At 41.8% G+C, this 16,331-nt stretch overlaps 1 protein-coding gene across 2 annotated transcripts in view; it reads left to right on the forward strand.

The window, feature by feature from the left end:
- Positions 1–233: 233 nt before the first annotated feature.
- The window catches only part of ALG6 (ALG6 alpha-1,3-glucosyltransferase), a 68,976-nt gene continuing 52,878 nt past the window's right edge, over positions 234–16,331 (forward strand). For both annotated transcript variants that reach the window (XM_032844893.1, XM_032844894.1), the window contains exons 1-2: positions 234–338; positions 4,785–5,054. In XM_032844893.1, the coding sequence (XP_032700784.1) occupies positions 4,973–5,054 (82 nt within the window). In that variant the 5' untranslated portion in view covers positions 234–338; positions 4,785–4,972. The remainder of the gene's footprint in view (positions 339–4,784; positions 5,055–16,331) is intronic.

A 16,331-nucleotide genomic window follows, 5' to 3' on the forward strand; every position in this document is an offset into this window, starting at 1 on the left:
GCGCCCCTGACAGGAATCCGTGGACTAAGCAGCCGCTCAGGACTTGGCCATCATCCCGGGAAAGAAGAGCAAGGGGCTTTCCACCTGCCCCAAGCCTAACCCGGGGTGCGAGGCCTCTCGGGTTCCAGCCCCCGCTGCTCCGCCTCCTAAGCCGGCCACCGCCTCTCCGCGCCTTTTCCCGGCCTCTCCCCTTACGTTCGACGGGCTCGCTCCCGCGCTCGGAGCGCGCTCAAGCGGAGGCGGAAGGCGGAGAGAAGCGCTCCGCCGCGGGGGCGAGCGCGCAGGCGCCTTCTTGGGATAGCTGCAGGCGCGAATCCCAACGTTCCGCGGGCGGTGGGGTAAGAGGCCGGGATCTTGGGGCATCTGGGTCTCCCGGCTAGGGTAGGGAGAGGGTGCGGAAGGGGGACTCGCGACGCGCAGCGATTCCGCGCGCAGGTAGCAGCGCGGCTCCAGGTCCGGCTTCTCTCAGAGGGGCGGCTGGCAAGGCCTCCCCAGGTCACCCTGCTGGCTTGCGTGGAGGGGGGTCGAGTGACGGGACGGGCTGATGGTGGTGGACCCCTTGACTTGGCAGCGGGCTTGGTTCCCTTGACGCTCTTGTTCCTGCGGTCTTGAGGGTCTGGCCCGCTGGAGAAAGGGAGGAGAAACGTTAGGATGGTCCCTTTTGCCAGACGTGCTCCTCCGGAATAGCTGCACTCCCTGGGTGTTGTGTCCACCTTGGGGGAAGGACCTTTCAGACTAAAAAGAACAAATTGGGCAGTGGAAGGGAACCAATGAGGTTTTGTTTGTTTTGTTTTGGTTTTGATCGAAATGTACTAATCTTAGGGCACAGTAGGACTGAAAACCTATCTGCCACCTGCGTGAAGACGTCGTGTTGTGTGGATGGGTTAGAAAGTTACTGCACTTTGCTTTGCAGATGGAAAAAGTAATAAAGCACCTTTGTTAGTGTTCAAGAAGAGACGCGATAAGTCTCATAATAACTTTGGCCACAAAGGACTCAGTAAAATTAGGTACCTCTCCTCTTTGTACAGAGGAATCTCTCTATTCAAAAGATATTTTATGAGTACCTGCTTCCTGCAACTTTGTTCTAGGTGCAGGGAACAGAGCCAGGGCCTAAGACAGGAGGATCCTTGCTCGCACGGAACTTATATTGTAGTTGTTAAGTAAATGTAATCTTTTTTAAAAAATGTAATTTCCTTTTATGCTTTTTTATTAGAATATAACATGTCCAAGAAAATACAGCAATCATAAGTTGTAACTTGCTAATTTATTGTAAACACGTCTTTTTTTTTTTTTTTAGAGCCTTTTTTTAAAAGAGATTTTGTTTATTTACTTGACAGAGACCACAAGTAGGCAGAGAGGCAGGCAGAGTGAGGGGGGGGGGGACCAGGCTCCCCGCTGAGCACAGAGCCTGATGTGGGGCTCAATCCCAGGACCCTGGGATCATGACCTGAGCTGAAGGCAGAGGCTTGAACCCACTGAGCCACCCTGGTGCCCCATGTAAACACATCTTTTAACCACCACTCAAATCAAAAAACAACATGTGGGGCACCCACATTGGTTAAGCGAGGGATTCTTGATCAGGTCATGATCTCAGGATCCTGAGTTCAGACCTAGCGTGGGACTTGTTTCTAGGCCTGGAGCCTGTTTAAGGTTCTCACTCTCCCTCTTCCTCCGACCCTCCCACCCTCCATCCCTCTTTTAAAAAACAACAGCAACAGGGGCACCTGAGTGGCTCAGTAGTTTAAGCCTCTGCCTTCTGCTCAGGTCATGATCCCAGGGTCCTGGAATCGAGTCCTGTATTGGGCCCTCTGCTCAGCAGGGAGCCTGCTTCCTCTCTCTCTCTCTCTCTCTCTCTCAGGGAGCCTGCTTCCTCTCTCTCTCTGCCTGCCTCTCTGCCTACTTGTGATCTCTGCCTGTCAAATAAATAAATAAAATTTTTAAAAAATGCTCAAAAACAACAGCAACAACAAAACACAAAGTTCTCAGCTTCTTCTCAGAAGACCTCCCTGGAGACCTCTCCCAATCACCATCCTTTCTTTTCTCCCCAAAGATAACCTAATCATAGATTAGTCTTGTCCATTTATGAACCTTTCATAAATGGAACCAGATAATATGTATTCTTTGGTGTCGAACCTTTTTTTTTTTTTAAAGATTTTACTTATTTGTCTGAGAGAGATTGAGTGCACAGCGCAGGGAGTTGCAGGCAGAAGGAGAAGCAGCCCCCGCATCGAGCAAGGAGCCTGAGGTGGGACTCAGTCCCAGGACACTGGGATCATGACCTAAGCCAAAGGCAGATGTTTAACCCACTGAGCCACTGAAGTTTTCCTGTTTTTATGTTTGTTTGTTTTCTAAGTTTTACTTTAAGTAATCTATATACCCAACTTGGGGCTTGAACTCACAACCCTGAGATCAAGAGTCACAAACTCCACCAGCTGAGTTAGCCAAAAGCCCCTAGTGTATAGCTTTTTTTTTTCCTTCTTTTTTTGGGGGTGTGGGGAGAGAGCAGAGGGAGAGGAAGAAGCATACTCCACACCCAGCAGGAAGCCTGATGTGGGGTTTGATCCCAGGACCCCTGGATCATGACCTGAGCCCAAGGCAGAGGCCTAACCTACTGAGCCACCCAGGTGTGCCACAGTGATTGAATTTTAATTTTTCCTCTTACCTTGCCTCTGTGATGAAAGTTCTAGTGAATAGTAAGATGATCAAAAATGGATGTGGTATGAGGGAGGAAGTGGAATTTATACAATCTAAATGTGACTAATATATTTACATAGACTTATTTACTGCTTTGAGTCATACTACCTAATTGGGATGCTAGACTTCATTAGTTCTAGAGTTGATTCTTGCTATATTTATTTGTTTTGCTTTTTAAAAATGTTATTCATTTATTCATGAGAGACAGAGAGAGGCAGAGGGAGAGGGAGAAGCTCCCCGGGAGTCTGATGAGGGTCTAGATTCCAGGACCCCCGGACCATGGACCTAAGCCAAAGGCAGCCACTTAACCAGCTGAGCCACCCAGGCGCCCTGACCCTCACTATATTTAAGTAAGAAAATAATTTTTGTCATTATATTATATACCTGACACTGATATAACACTGTATGTTAACTGTACTGGAATTAAAAAACTTGGGGTGCCTGGTGGCTCAGTTGGTTAAGTGCCTGGGTGGCTCAGTCAGCTAAGCGCCTGCCTGCACCTCTGGTCATGATCCCAGAGTCCTGGGAATAGAGGCCCACATCAAGTTCCCTGTTCAGAGGGGAGCCTGCTTCTTCTTCTTCTTCTTCTTTTTTTTTTTTTTTTTTTAAAGATTTTATTTATTTATTTGACAGAGAGAGATCACAAGTAGGCAGAAAGGCAGGCAGAGAGAGAGGAAGGGAAAGCAGGCTCCCTGCTGAGCAGAGAGCCCGATGTGGGACTCGATCCCAGGACCCTGAGATCATGACCTGAGCCGAAGGCAGTGGCTTAACCCACTGAACCACCCAGGCACCCGGGAGCCTGCTTCTTGCTCTCTCTCTGCCACTTCCACATCTTGTGCCCTCTCATTCTCTCTCTGTTAAATAAATAAATAAAATCTTAAAAAAAAAAACTTAATAAAAGATAAAAATAAAATTAATATGTTTAATTACATTCTTAAAAAAAATTTTTTAAAAGATTTTATTTATTTATTTGACAGAGAGAAATCACAAGTAGGCAGAGAGGCAGGCAGAGAGAGAGGAGGAAGCAGGCTCTCCACCAGGCAGAGAGCCGGATGCGGGGCTTGATCCCAGGACCCTGAGATCGCGACCTGAGCTGAAGGCAGAGGCTCAACCCACTGAGCCACCCAGGCGCCCCTTAAAAATTTTTTTTTGCCCAGTAGGTGGAATGTGCCAATTTTCACCTAGTTTTTTCAGTTGACTTACTGTATTTTTCTGATTACATCTAAAGCATATCCTGTGGTTAAAGTGGCCCATTATTTCCCAAAGCTTTTTCCTTGTAATGCATCCAACCCAAGGGAAAAACTGAAAGAAAAAAGAAACACATAGATGGTTAATTACATCTTACTGCATTCTCTCAAGAATTGGAGACATTGGGGCACCTGGGTGGTTCAGTTGGTTAAGTGCCTGCTTTCAGCTCAGGTCATGATACCAGGGTCCTGGGATTGAGTCCTGAGTGGGGCTCCCTGCTCAGTGGGGAACCTGCTTCTCCTTCCCTCTCTGCCTGCTGCTACCCTGTGTCAAATAAATAAGTAAATTCTTAAAAAAAAAAAAAAAAGAATCGGGGTTATTATTTGATTCTAATAAAGGTTCATTCTCTAAGATGGAAAGATGGTGTGGTTAGTGAAAGTATATTTTGGAAGAAAAGAAATAAAAGTCAAACTACATAAATTACCCTAGTGGACTTTCTCAAATTAATAGAAAGGTAAAATTCCTCTTTCTCTCTGTACCAAAGATAAATTATCTCTTTGTTAACTTTTGTAGTTTTATTTTTAAATGTAGGCAAACATGCTTTAGATGGCATTGACTCTTCAACTATCTATTATTTATCTGTTCTTTTTCTTCATTCAGGACTGTTCCTTTGTAAGAAAGAACCTTACCACATCTTTCGATATATTGAGTCTCATTTAACAGGGAGAGCTACCTTTTAAGGTATATTTCCTAACTAGAGGTCTAGTGAATAAAGAACTTAAAACTACCCACTTTTCCTTCTTATCAACACACATAATTCCCCATCTTCCTACTTAGTTTAATGGGTTCATTGTTTTATTGTGCTCAGCTAACTCTTGGTCTTTCTTTTTTTTTTCCTCCAGGCTACTTCTTCACAGACAGAAAAGTCCGTATTTAACTGGAAACGAAGCATCACTTAAAGTTCTCTCAAACTCCTAATCCCAAAGAATTGATAACATTTCTCCGATAAAGAAAAGAAGTGACTGACTACCTGTTAAAAGTATTCTGGCACTGGTCCTATTTTTTCCCTCCTTAGATTTGTAGAAAAAATATGGAGAAATGGAACTTGATGGCAGTTGTGGTCCTACTAGGACTAACAGTACGGTGGACAGTTTCCCTTAATTCTTACTCAGGTAACTTACACGTCTTTGCTGTAGAAGATGGACAGATATTCCTTTGAATAGTTTCCTCCCTCCTCCTCCTCCTTTTTTGTAATAGTTTATAGACACCTGCCTGGGACAGAGAAGAATTTGAGGCTTTATTGGTATGGTCAAGAAAATACACTTAAACATTGAATTCTAGTAAAAATAACAGTGTAAGAGCTTAATAGAGGCATAGAATTTATGACATGAGAAAACAAAAATGTATTCTAATGGGGAAAATGACAAGTTGAGAAATGATTACGTCTTAGGCATCGAAGAAAGAACTGAGGTAGTACTTAAAGGTGGGAGTGGAATCAAAAGAGGCTTTTGTTTGTTTAGGGTAGAGAAACCATGTTCCTAGACTGAAGGGAAGAGACCAGTGGAGACATAAGACTGGGAACCATGTGAGAGAAAGGGAGGGAGAATTGATGGTATAGGTCCTGGATAGGGGATAGGATTGGATTTCACCCTGTGAGCATTTATTTAGCACTGCTCATATCCCAGGCACTGTGCTAGGTGCTAAACTACATGAATGTCCAGTACTGAAAGGGTCCACATTTTAGTAGGTAAGTGGTCACAGGACAATGTGATTATTATGACTAGAAGTATTTGTTAAGTACAAAGGTAATACAGAGAAATGAATAATGAGGTTGCAATAGAGAAAACTTTCCAGAGAAGTTGATGTTTGAGTTCAGGGTTTGAAGGATGAGTTGGAATTTGCTAGGCAAATGAAATGGGGAACATGTACAAAAACATGGTAGAATGAGAACATGGTTTTAAGTAGTCAGTATTGGAGTTGCATAAAAAGAAGGAAGGGGAGGGAGCAGCTCAAGATTTAGCTATATAATTTGCTTGGCAAATAACTTGTGTTTTAGAAAAATAACTTTGATTGTAATGAAAGGATTGTAGGAAGCAGGTTATTGGTAAAGAGACAAATGACACAATCATAATAATATAAGTATGAGTACTATTTTAAGTATTTGTCATATGCTAGACACTGAGCATTTTCTTTTACTTACCATGATTACTGAAGAAAGATATTGTCTATAATTTACAAATGGAAAGTGAGACTACTGATAACTGACTCAAATTCAAATATAGTTGTATTTTATTCCAAAAGGAGTGCTTTTAGGACACTAGTCTGTGGCTTCTGAGAGAGAAGTCAAACTAAGCCAGCTAAAAGATGGATAAATGAATTTGAGGAATAGTGAGGAAGTAAAATCACTTGGATACAGCAGTAGACTTGGGTTCAAATTATAGTTTTTTTGCTTGTTAGCTGCCAGATCTTGGAGTAGTTACTTAATCTCCACCAACCTTTTACAAAGGTACCATCTCTACAAAGTGGTAATATTAATATGTATTTTAACAGGGTTGTGGGAATTTCTTGAGATAATATGTATGAAACATACTTTCTTTTTTTTTTTTCTTTATTTAACAGAGAGATCACAAGTAGGCAGAGAGGCAGGCAGAGAGAGAGGGGGGAAGCAGGTTCCCCACTGAGCAGAGAGCCCAACATGGGGCTCGATCCCAGGACCCCGAGATCATAACCTGAGCCGAAGACAGAGCCACCCAGGTGCCCCTATTTTCTTTTTCTTTTTTTTTCAAAGATTTTATTTATTTATTTGATAGAGATTACAAGTAGTCAGAGAGGCAGGCTGAGAGATGGGAGGAAGCAGGCTCCCTGCTGAGCAGAGAGCCCGATGCGGGGCTTGATCCCAGGACCCTGGAATCGTGACCTGAGCCAAAGGCAGAGGCTTTAACCCACTGAGCCACCCAGGCGCCCCTATTTTCTTTTTTTTTTTTTTTAAAGCATTTATTTTTAAAAAGATTTTATTTATCTGAGAGAAAGAGAGTGAAAGAGAGGGAGCACAAGCAGGGTTGGGAGGGCAGGGAGCATGGGGAGAGAGAGAAGCAGACTTCTGCTGAGCAAGGAGCCCAATGTGGGGCTTGATCCCAAGACCCCAGGACCATGACCTGAGCCGAAGGCAGATGCTTAACCAACGAGCCACCCAGGCACCCCAAGACTTTATTTATTTGATAGAGGGAGAGACAGAGATAGGGAGAAAGCACAAGTGGGGAGGAGAGGGAGAAGCTGGCTCCCTGCACATGTATACTGTATCCCAGGACTCTTGAGATCAAGACCTGAGCTGAAGACAGACACTTAAACTTACTGAGCCACCCAGGTGCCCTATTTTTCTTTTTCTTTTGTTATTTTTTTTAAGATTTTATTTATTTATTTGACAGAGATCACAAGTAGGCAGAGAGGCAGGCAGAGAGAAAGAGGGGGAAGCAGGCTCCCTGCTGAGCAGAGAACCCAATGTGGGACTTGATTCCAGGACCCTGGGATCATGACTACCTGAGGTGAAGGCAGAGACTTTAACACACTGAGCCACCCAGGCGCCCCACCTATTTTTCTTTTTAAAGATTATATTCACTTACTTGAGAGGAACTGAGAGAGAACAAGAGAGAATGAGTGGAGTGGGGAACAATAGAAGGAGAGAGAGAAGCAGGCTCTCTACTGATCGGGGAGCCCCATTCAGGGCTGGATCCCAGGATCCTGGGATCATGACCTGATCTGAAGGCTTAACTGACTGAGCCAACCAGATGCCCAGTGTGTTTTCTTTTCTAGTAGTGTAGGAATATAATCAGCATAGTAATGGTTCACAACTATTTTCTTGTTTTATCCTTAAATCAGATCATTTAACCCCAGAATGTTTATTGAATGTGTGTTGTGCAGCAAAAATATCTTACTGGTGATCAGGTTTTTCAAACTGGCTTTCAGGATGGCCAAGAATAATAATTCGTATCTTCCTGTGATATTGTGATTTATAAGAAATAATGTATTTGGTCTTTGTCCTCCTTCTGGCACAGAGCCTCTAAAAACCCTTGGGATTTTCTAAGTGAAAGTGATAAAGTTGTCTTTTGTTAAGGTAATGCTAGCTTTTGGACCCACCTAAGGATGGGGTCTGGTTGCCCAGAAAACCAGATTGCATTATTAGAGGGTTGGAACTTTCAGTCCTACCCTCTGATTTCCGGGGAGGGGAGAGAGGCCAGAGGTTGAATCAGTCACCAGTGACTAATAATTTAATCAATCATGCTTTTGTAATAAAGCCTTCATAAAAACCCAAAAGTATGATCAGGTTGGTGAACACATGGAGATTCAGATGGATTGGAAGCTCAACATCCTTTCCCCACATCTTTGCCCTATGCATCTCTTCCATCTGGCTGTTCTGAGTTATAGCCTTTTTAAATAAACTGGTAATCTATTAAGTAAGTGTTCTCTCAGTTCTGAGAGCTGCTGTAGCAAATTAATTGGACCAAGGAGGAGCTTGTGGGAACATCTAATCTATAGCCAGTCGGTCAGAAGTGCAGTTAACAACCTAGACTTGCTGTTGGCATTCAGAGTTGGAGGGGGTTGTTGGAACCTCCAGCTGATCAGAATCTGGGCTTGTGACTTAGAGGGAGGGGGCAGTCTTGTAGTACTGCACCCATAACCTGTGGAATCTAATGGTATCTCTGAGCAGATAGAGGCAGAATGAGTTGAATTGTAGGATATGGAGTTGGTGTTAGACCATTGCTTGTTGGATGTGAGGGAAATTTCCCATCCCCACATTGTAATTGGATTCTTGAATCACCCTTTTACTTCTCTAGAGATATTCAGAGTCAGGTGGGTAGGACAGACTTGTAAATATGTACTACATCAAAATATAGTGTGATATGAACGAAGTAGACTGGGGACACTAAAGACTTGTAATTCAGACAAGAAAGGTTAGAGTATCACATTAACGATAACACGTTTGTTCTGAAAAGAAGTGTGGGGAGGATTTACTAGGCAGATAGTATTCCAATGACAGGAAATAGCATGAACAAAGGCCAAGAGTTCTTTGTGGTATGTTGAGGATGTAAGTGTGACCGGAATACAGGGTGCATGGTTAAGATGGAGCAGTAGGTGGGTGATGTAGGAATAAACGGGGCCGGACTGTAAGCCAAAGTAACATGTGAGGGTTTTATCTATTGGGCAGTGGAGGTTTTTAAGTAGGGATTTACATGATCAGGTATGTTGCTTAAGAAGACAACTATGGAGGCAGCATGGAGTTTGGAGTAGAACAAGGAGAGGCTGATGGTAGCAAGACCACACCGGCAGCATATATGTGCCATGGCCTTACTTCCATTTTTAACACTTACTTGGAGTGTTGCTGCATAAAGCTGGTTGTAGTGGTCTAGGCAAGGGATGATGAGGCTTGTCGAAGTGACTAAATTTGAGAGCCATTGAGTAAAAATCAACAAAATGTAATGACGAATTGTAGGGATAAATAAGAAGGGGAAGAGTTTGACAGTCTGGTTTCCAGTTCAGAGATACTGAGACTTGAAAACAGAGCAGATTCGGTGGGGAAGGTAATGAATGAATTCCATTTTGAATCCGTTAAGGTTTGGGTGCATTTTAGTTATATAAAGAAGGGTGAATTTGGAGACATGGAATTTGGCTGGGGGGTGCAAGAATGCATAAATCCATCTTCGGCTGGTCACAGAGAACAATAGTTTAGGCCCTGGCTTCATACTTCAGTGCAGCTCTGTGATCAACAAGGCTGGGCCAACTGTAGGAATCCTTTTTTCTTTGCTAGAACCAAAGTAGGCAGGTCCTGTTTCATTCAGTTTCTCTCTAAGCTCACATTCAATCTGAGATCTTACAAAGAAAGTGCAAGAAATGAACCAGAAAACATTAGTGCCAATTTCTAGAGTAAATTTTATCTCTGTCATCCATTCTAGCTTTTTTAGTATTGAAGCAGTTCCATACTTCACAATGTTTGGTAGTGTTGAAACTTTTGCCACTCTGGAGTGTGTGAAATGATATTTTGTTGTGTTTTAATTTGAATTTCCTTCATTACTAAAAGCTTAAGCATATTTGTATCTTTACTGGCTATTTATATTTTCCTTTCTAGGATATTTGCTGTGTCCTTTCTATATTTCTTTTTCTTTTCTTTTCTTTTTTTTTTTTTTTTTTAAGATTTTATTTATTTATTTGACAGAGATCACAAGTAGGCAGAGAGAGAGAGGAGAAAGCAGGCTGCCTGCTGAGCAGAGAGCCCAATGTGGGGCTCGATCCCAGGACCCTGGGATCATGACTTGAGCCGAAGGCAGAGTCTTTAACCCACTGAGCCACCCAGGTGCCCCATATTTCTGTTTGATTTTTTTCTTTTACATTCTGTATTTTGGGTTTTTTTCTCAAGTAGTCTATATTCTGGAAGCTAACCTTTGTACAATCATAAATATCTTCTCCCAGTTTATAGGTTATCTTTTCACACCTTAAGGTGTCTTTTTTTAAAGTTGTATGTATGTATGTATGTATGTAATCTCTGTACCCTATGTGGGGCTTGAACTTGAGACCCTGAGATGAAGAGTTGCATGCTTTTCCACTGAGCCAGCCAGGAGCCTCACATCTTAAAGTGTCTTGATGAACAGGATAAAATAGTGAGATTTATTAATCTTTATTAATGATTTGTGTTTTTTGTATCTTTAAGACATTCTTCCCTACTCCAAGTTACAAAGGTATTTTCCTAAGATTTTCTAAAAGTTTTTTTTTTTTTTTTAAGATTTTATTTATTTATTTGATAGACAGAGATCACAAGTAGGCAGAGAGGCAGGCAGAGAGAGAGGAGGAACCAGGCTCCCTGCTGAACAGAGAGCCCGATGTGGGGCTCGATTCCAGGACCTTGGGATCATGATCTGAGCCGAAGGCAGAGACTTTAGCCCACTGAGCCACCCAGGTGCCCACAAGATTTTCTAAAAGTTTTAAGATTTGTCTCTCCTACTTAAGTCCTTCTTCTTCTTCTTCTTCTTCTTCTTCTTCTTTTTTTAAGATATTTTATTTATTTGTCAGAGAGAGAGAGCACGCACAAGTAGGCAGAGTAGCAGGCAGAGGCAGAGAGAGAAGCAGGCTCCCTGCCGAGCTAGGAGCCTGATGCGGGACTCCGTGCCAGGACCCTGGGATCATGACCTGAGCCGAAGGCAGCGGCTTAACTGACTGAGCCACCCAGGCATCCCACTTAAGTCCTTCTTAAAATTGAATTTTATATATAACATGTGAGATAGGCATTTATTTTAATTCTTTTTCACATAGGTAATCAGTTCTTTCAACCCATTTATCTAATAGTGTATTTCCCCCCACTAATGTGCATTATCAGCTCTGCCTCAGGTTTTCATATATGCACGGTTCTATTTCTGATTGTTCCTTCGGATCACTTGGTCCACTACTGCTGTATCTTACTATAATTTTGTAATAAGGCTTGATATATTGTAAGGCACATCCTCCCACCTGATAATTTCTACTTCGGGAGTTAGCTGTTTTGGGCTTTGCTCATTCATATTACAGTAGGCAGAATTTCTAAAATGGCCCCCCAAAGATGTCTGGCCCTATTCCCCAGGACTGTGAAAATGATAACTCACTCAAGAGTGATTGTTAGGTTCTGTGACACAGTTGACTTTAAAATAGGGAGATTGCGTTGGATTATCCAGGGTTGCTCAGTGCCTTTAGAAACAGAGAACTTTCTTCAGCTGGCAGCAGAAAGGGACTCCAGAGAGATTCATATCGTAAGGGTTGCTGGTTCGCAGTTGGAAGGGCCATGTCTGGAGGAATGCAAGTGGCCTCTGGCTGCAGATGGAGAATAGCCCCCAGCTGACCGTCAGTAGCAGCAAAGCATTGGATTGTGCCAGTCATCTGAACGAGCTTAGAAGTAGATTCTTCCCTGGGCCTCCAGATGAGAGTTCAGATTGGTTGACTTCTTATTTTGGCCTTGTGAGACCCTGAGCAAAGATTCAAGTTAAACCCATTCAGACTTTTGACCTACAGAATTGTGAGATGTTTTAAGTTACTAAATTTGTAATAATTGTTATGTAGCAATAGAAAGCTAATATACACATATATGACTTTAATTTATTTATTTATTAAAAGATTTTTATTTATTTCAGACAGAGCATACATTCGAGAGAGCATGAGTGGGGTGGGGAGGGAGAAGCAGACTCCCTGCTGAGCAGGAGTCTGATTTGGGGCTTGATCCCAGGACCGTGGAATCATGACCTGAGTGGAAGGCAGATGCTTAATTGACTCTGCCTTTAATAAAAATCAGATTGTCAAAGTCCAATGAAAAACCCTATTGGCATTTTTTTTTAAGATTTTATTTATTTATTTGACAGAGATCACAAGTAGGCAGAGAGGCAGGCAGAGAGAGAGAGGGAAGCAGGCTCCCCGCTGAGCAGAGAGCCCGATGTGGGGCTCGATCCCAGGACCCTGAGATCATGACCCGAGCCAAAGGCAGAGGCTTAACCCACTGAGCCACCCAGCGCCCCAATCCTATTGGCATTTTTAGTGGAATTACATTGGGTGGGAATTGGCAATCATTATTACACTGGGACTTTTTTTTTTTAAGATTTTTCAAATTTATTCATTAGAGAGAGAGAGGAGAAACCAAGTGAAACCATGAGCAGTGGGGAGGGGCAAAGGGAGAGGGAGAAGCAAACTCCCTGCTGAGCGAGGTGCCTGATTCAAGCCTCTGTCCCAGGACCCAGGATCATGACCTGATCTGAAGGCAGATGCTTAACCAACTGAACCACCCAGGTGCCCCCCACACTGGGACTTTTAATCCACTAAGATCATAGGGTTTTTTTCTCCCTTAATATTTAAGTCTTCTTCTTCTTCTTCTTTTTTTTTTTTTTTTCAATTATTTGAGAGAGAGTGCGAGAGTGAGATCATGACCTGAGCCTAAATGAAGAGTTAGTTGCTTTAACTGACTGTGCCACTCAGGTGCCCCTGTTTAAGTCTTCTTTTCTACATGAAAGTCTTATATATCCTTTATTAGATGTATTCCTAGCTGTCTTACATATTTTCCCCTTTTCCCCTCATTGTTATAGATGGTATCTTTTAAAAATTGTTTTTCTTTCTTTTTTTTTTTTTTAAAGATTTTATTTATTTTAGAGCAATGGTGTGGGGGGTGTGGGAGGGGCAGAGAGAGAGGAAGAAAAAGAATCTCAAGCAGATTCCCAACTGAGTGTAGAGCCTGATGCAGGGTTCAGTCTCATGACCCTGATCCTACCTGATCCAAAATCAGTAATCAGATGCTCAACTTACTGAGCCATCCAGGTGCCCCTAAAAAATTATTTTTCGAAGTGCTTTTTGCTGAGGGGTGCCGGGCTGGCTCAGTCAGGGGAGCATGTGATTCTTGGAGTCCCATGTTGGCTGTAGAGATTACTTAAAAAAAAAAAAATCACGTTGCTAACGTATGAAAATGAAGTTGACTTTTTATATTTGGCAACCTTTCTAAACTCTTATAATTCTAAGAATCTGAAGGATCTTGTGGATTTTCTTCATTTAAAAAAAAAAGTTCCAGGGACGCCTGGGTGGCTCAGTTGGTTAAGCAGCTGCCTTCGGCTCGGGTCATGGTCCCAGCGTCCTGGGATCGAGTCCCACATCGGGCTCCTTGCTTGGCGGGGAGCCTGCTTCTCCCTCTGCCTCTGCCTGCCATTCTGTCTGCCTGTGCTCACTCTCTCTCTCTCTCTCTGACAAATAAATAAATAAATAAAATCTTTAAAAAAAAAAAAAAAAGTTCCATGAATAATGAATAACAGTTTTATTTCTTCCTATCACTATCCTTGTCTTTTTGTTGCTAAGACCTTATTATAGTGTTGAATAGTGATTTGAAGTAGTGGTTTGGGCATCTTTGTATTGTTCCTAATTTTAACTAATGTTTTTAATTCACTGGTGAGGTGGTTTTTTTGTTTATTTGTTTGTTTAAGTAGGCTCTGTGCCCAGGGAGGGGACCAACATGGGGCTTGAACTCACAACCCTGAGATGAAGATCTGAGCTGAAATCAAGAGGAAGTCGCTTAATCCACTGAGCTGCCCAGGCACCTCTTGAGTTTGTTTTTATTTTTTATAGCATTGAACCAACCTTGCATTCCAGGAACAACCCTATTTGTGATATCTTTTTTTTTTTCTTTAACTATATTGCTAGGTTTGGCTTGTTAATATTTTACTTGCAATTTTAGCATCCATGCGCACAAATGAGATAGGCGTACAGTTTTACTTCCTTAAAATGCCTTTTGTTGTCAAGGTTATGCTATCCTCAAAGTGAATTAGGGAGTATACCCCTCTTTTCTGAATGGAATAGTGTGTAAGATTGGAATTGTGTGTTCCTTAAAAGCTATAAGGAACTTGGTAGGAAAGCTATTTGGGCCTTGGTAGGAAAGCTATTTGGGCCTAGAATTCTCTTTGTGGAAATTCTCTTGTGGAAAAATAATGATTATTTTCTTTAAAGGCTATGGGATCATTTGAACTTTCTCTTTCTTCTTGAACTATTTTATAGTTTATATTGTTTTAGGAATTTGTCCATTTCACCTGAGTGGTATAATAAATTGTCTTAAAACTATTCATAATGTTTTCTCACCTTTTACATCTGTTGTATTTCTGGTTATGGTTTTTTTTCCCCATTTTTTATATAGTTTATGCTTCATTACTTAAAATCAGTATTAGAAGTTTTAAAATTTTGTTAGTTTTTTCAAAGATTTAATTTGAGCTTTGCTGATACTCAATATTATGTTTGGGTGTGCTCTTGTGTTAGCTGCTAAGTCAGATGCTTTAGCTCATGAAGTTTCAGTCTCTCTTCTTTTCAAATACATGCATTTAAATTATAAAATTCCTTTCAAGTGGCACCTTAAAAATAATATGTATTTTTAAGATTTTATTTGTTTGAGAGAGAGACAGTGTGACTAAGAGCACAAAGGGAGTGGGGGGTTAGCAGAGGGAGAGAGAGAGAAGCAGGCACCCTGCTGAGCAGGGAGCCCAATGTGGTGCTCTGTCCCAAGACCCTGAGATCATGACCTAAGCTGAAGGCAGGTGGTTAACTGACTGAGTCACCAGGTGCCCCACAAGTAATATTTTCTATGTGTTTTTGTTTTTTTTTTTAAGATTTTATTTTATTCCTTTTAAAGATTTTATTCATGAGAGAGAGGCAGATCACAAGCAGGGGGAGACAGATCACATGCAGGGCTTGATCCCAGGACCCTGGGATCATGACCTGAGATGAAGGCAGATGCATAACCAGCTGAGCCATCTGGGCATCCCTCTGTGTTCTATTGTGATTATTCTTTGACTCGTGAATTATTTAGAAGCATATTTAAAATTTTTCAATTATTTAGGCTTTAAAAATGGTTTTTTGATATTTTTAAAATTGCATTGTAGAAAGAGAATCTTACAGGGCTCCTGGATGGCTCAGTGGGTTAAAGCCTCTGCCTTCGGCTCGGGTCATGATCCCAGGGTCCTGGGATCAAGCCCCGCTTTGGGCTCTCTGCTTGGTGGGGAGCCTGCCTCCCCGTCTCTCTCTGCCTGCCTCTCTGCCTACTTGTGATCTCTGTCTGTCAAATAAATAAACAAAATCTTAAAAAAATAAATAAATAAAAAGAAAGAGAATCTTACTCTCTGGTACTTTTTTTTTTTTTAAGACTATTTATTTATTTGACAGAGAGAGAGATCACAAGTAGGCAGAGGCGGGGGCGGGGGGTGGGCGCGCAGCAGGCTCCCTGCTGAGCAGAGAACCTGATGCAGGACTCGATCCCAGGACACTGAGATCATGACCTGAGCTGAAGGCAGAGGCTTAACCCACTGAGCCACCCAGGCACCCCTCTGGTACATATTCTTTGAAATGTATTGAGACTTGACATACTATGTGATCAGTTTTTGTGAATGTTCTGTGTGTGCTTGAAAAATACATGTCCTCCAGTTTAATATTCTGCATGTATCCATTAACTCCATATTATTATTTTGATGTTAATTTTTAATATCCTTACTGATTTTTGCCCAATTAAACTATCAGTTGAGAGAACTGCAATTTCTCTTTGTGATTTTGTCAATTTTTGTTTGTATATTTTGTATCTATATTATTAGGTGATGTAGAATTTTTTTCCCTGGGACTTGAATTTCATGACATTACTGTTGTGTCCCTGTTTATTTACAGTAATGCTATTATCTTAAAGTCCATTTCCTCTGAAATTAATAAACTTCACTAGTTTTCTTTAGGTTAATTTTTGCTTAATATATCTTTTTCTATCCTTTTACTCTGTCTTTCAATCCCTGTGACTTGGACCTGACTAACTAGTTCCTCACCCTAATTCCACTTTCTCGTGATGGTTTTTATTTTTTATTTTTTTTTAAAGATTCTTATTTATTTATTTGACAGAGAGAGATCACAAGCAGGCAGAGAGGCAGGCAGAGAGAGAGGTA

This window comes from Lontra canadensis, unplaced genomic scaffold (assembly GCF_010015895.1).
Source record: "Lontra canadensis isolate GAN:19392208 unplaced genomic scaffold, GSC_riverotter_1.0 scaffold158, whole genome shotgun sequence".
In the NCBI taxonomy this organism is placed as follows: domain Eukaryota; kingdom Metazoa; phylum Chordata; class Mammalia; order Carnivora; family Mustelidae; genus Lontra; species Lontra canadensis.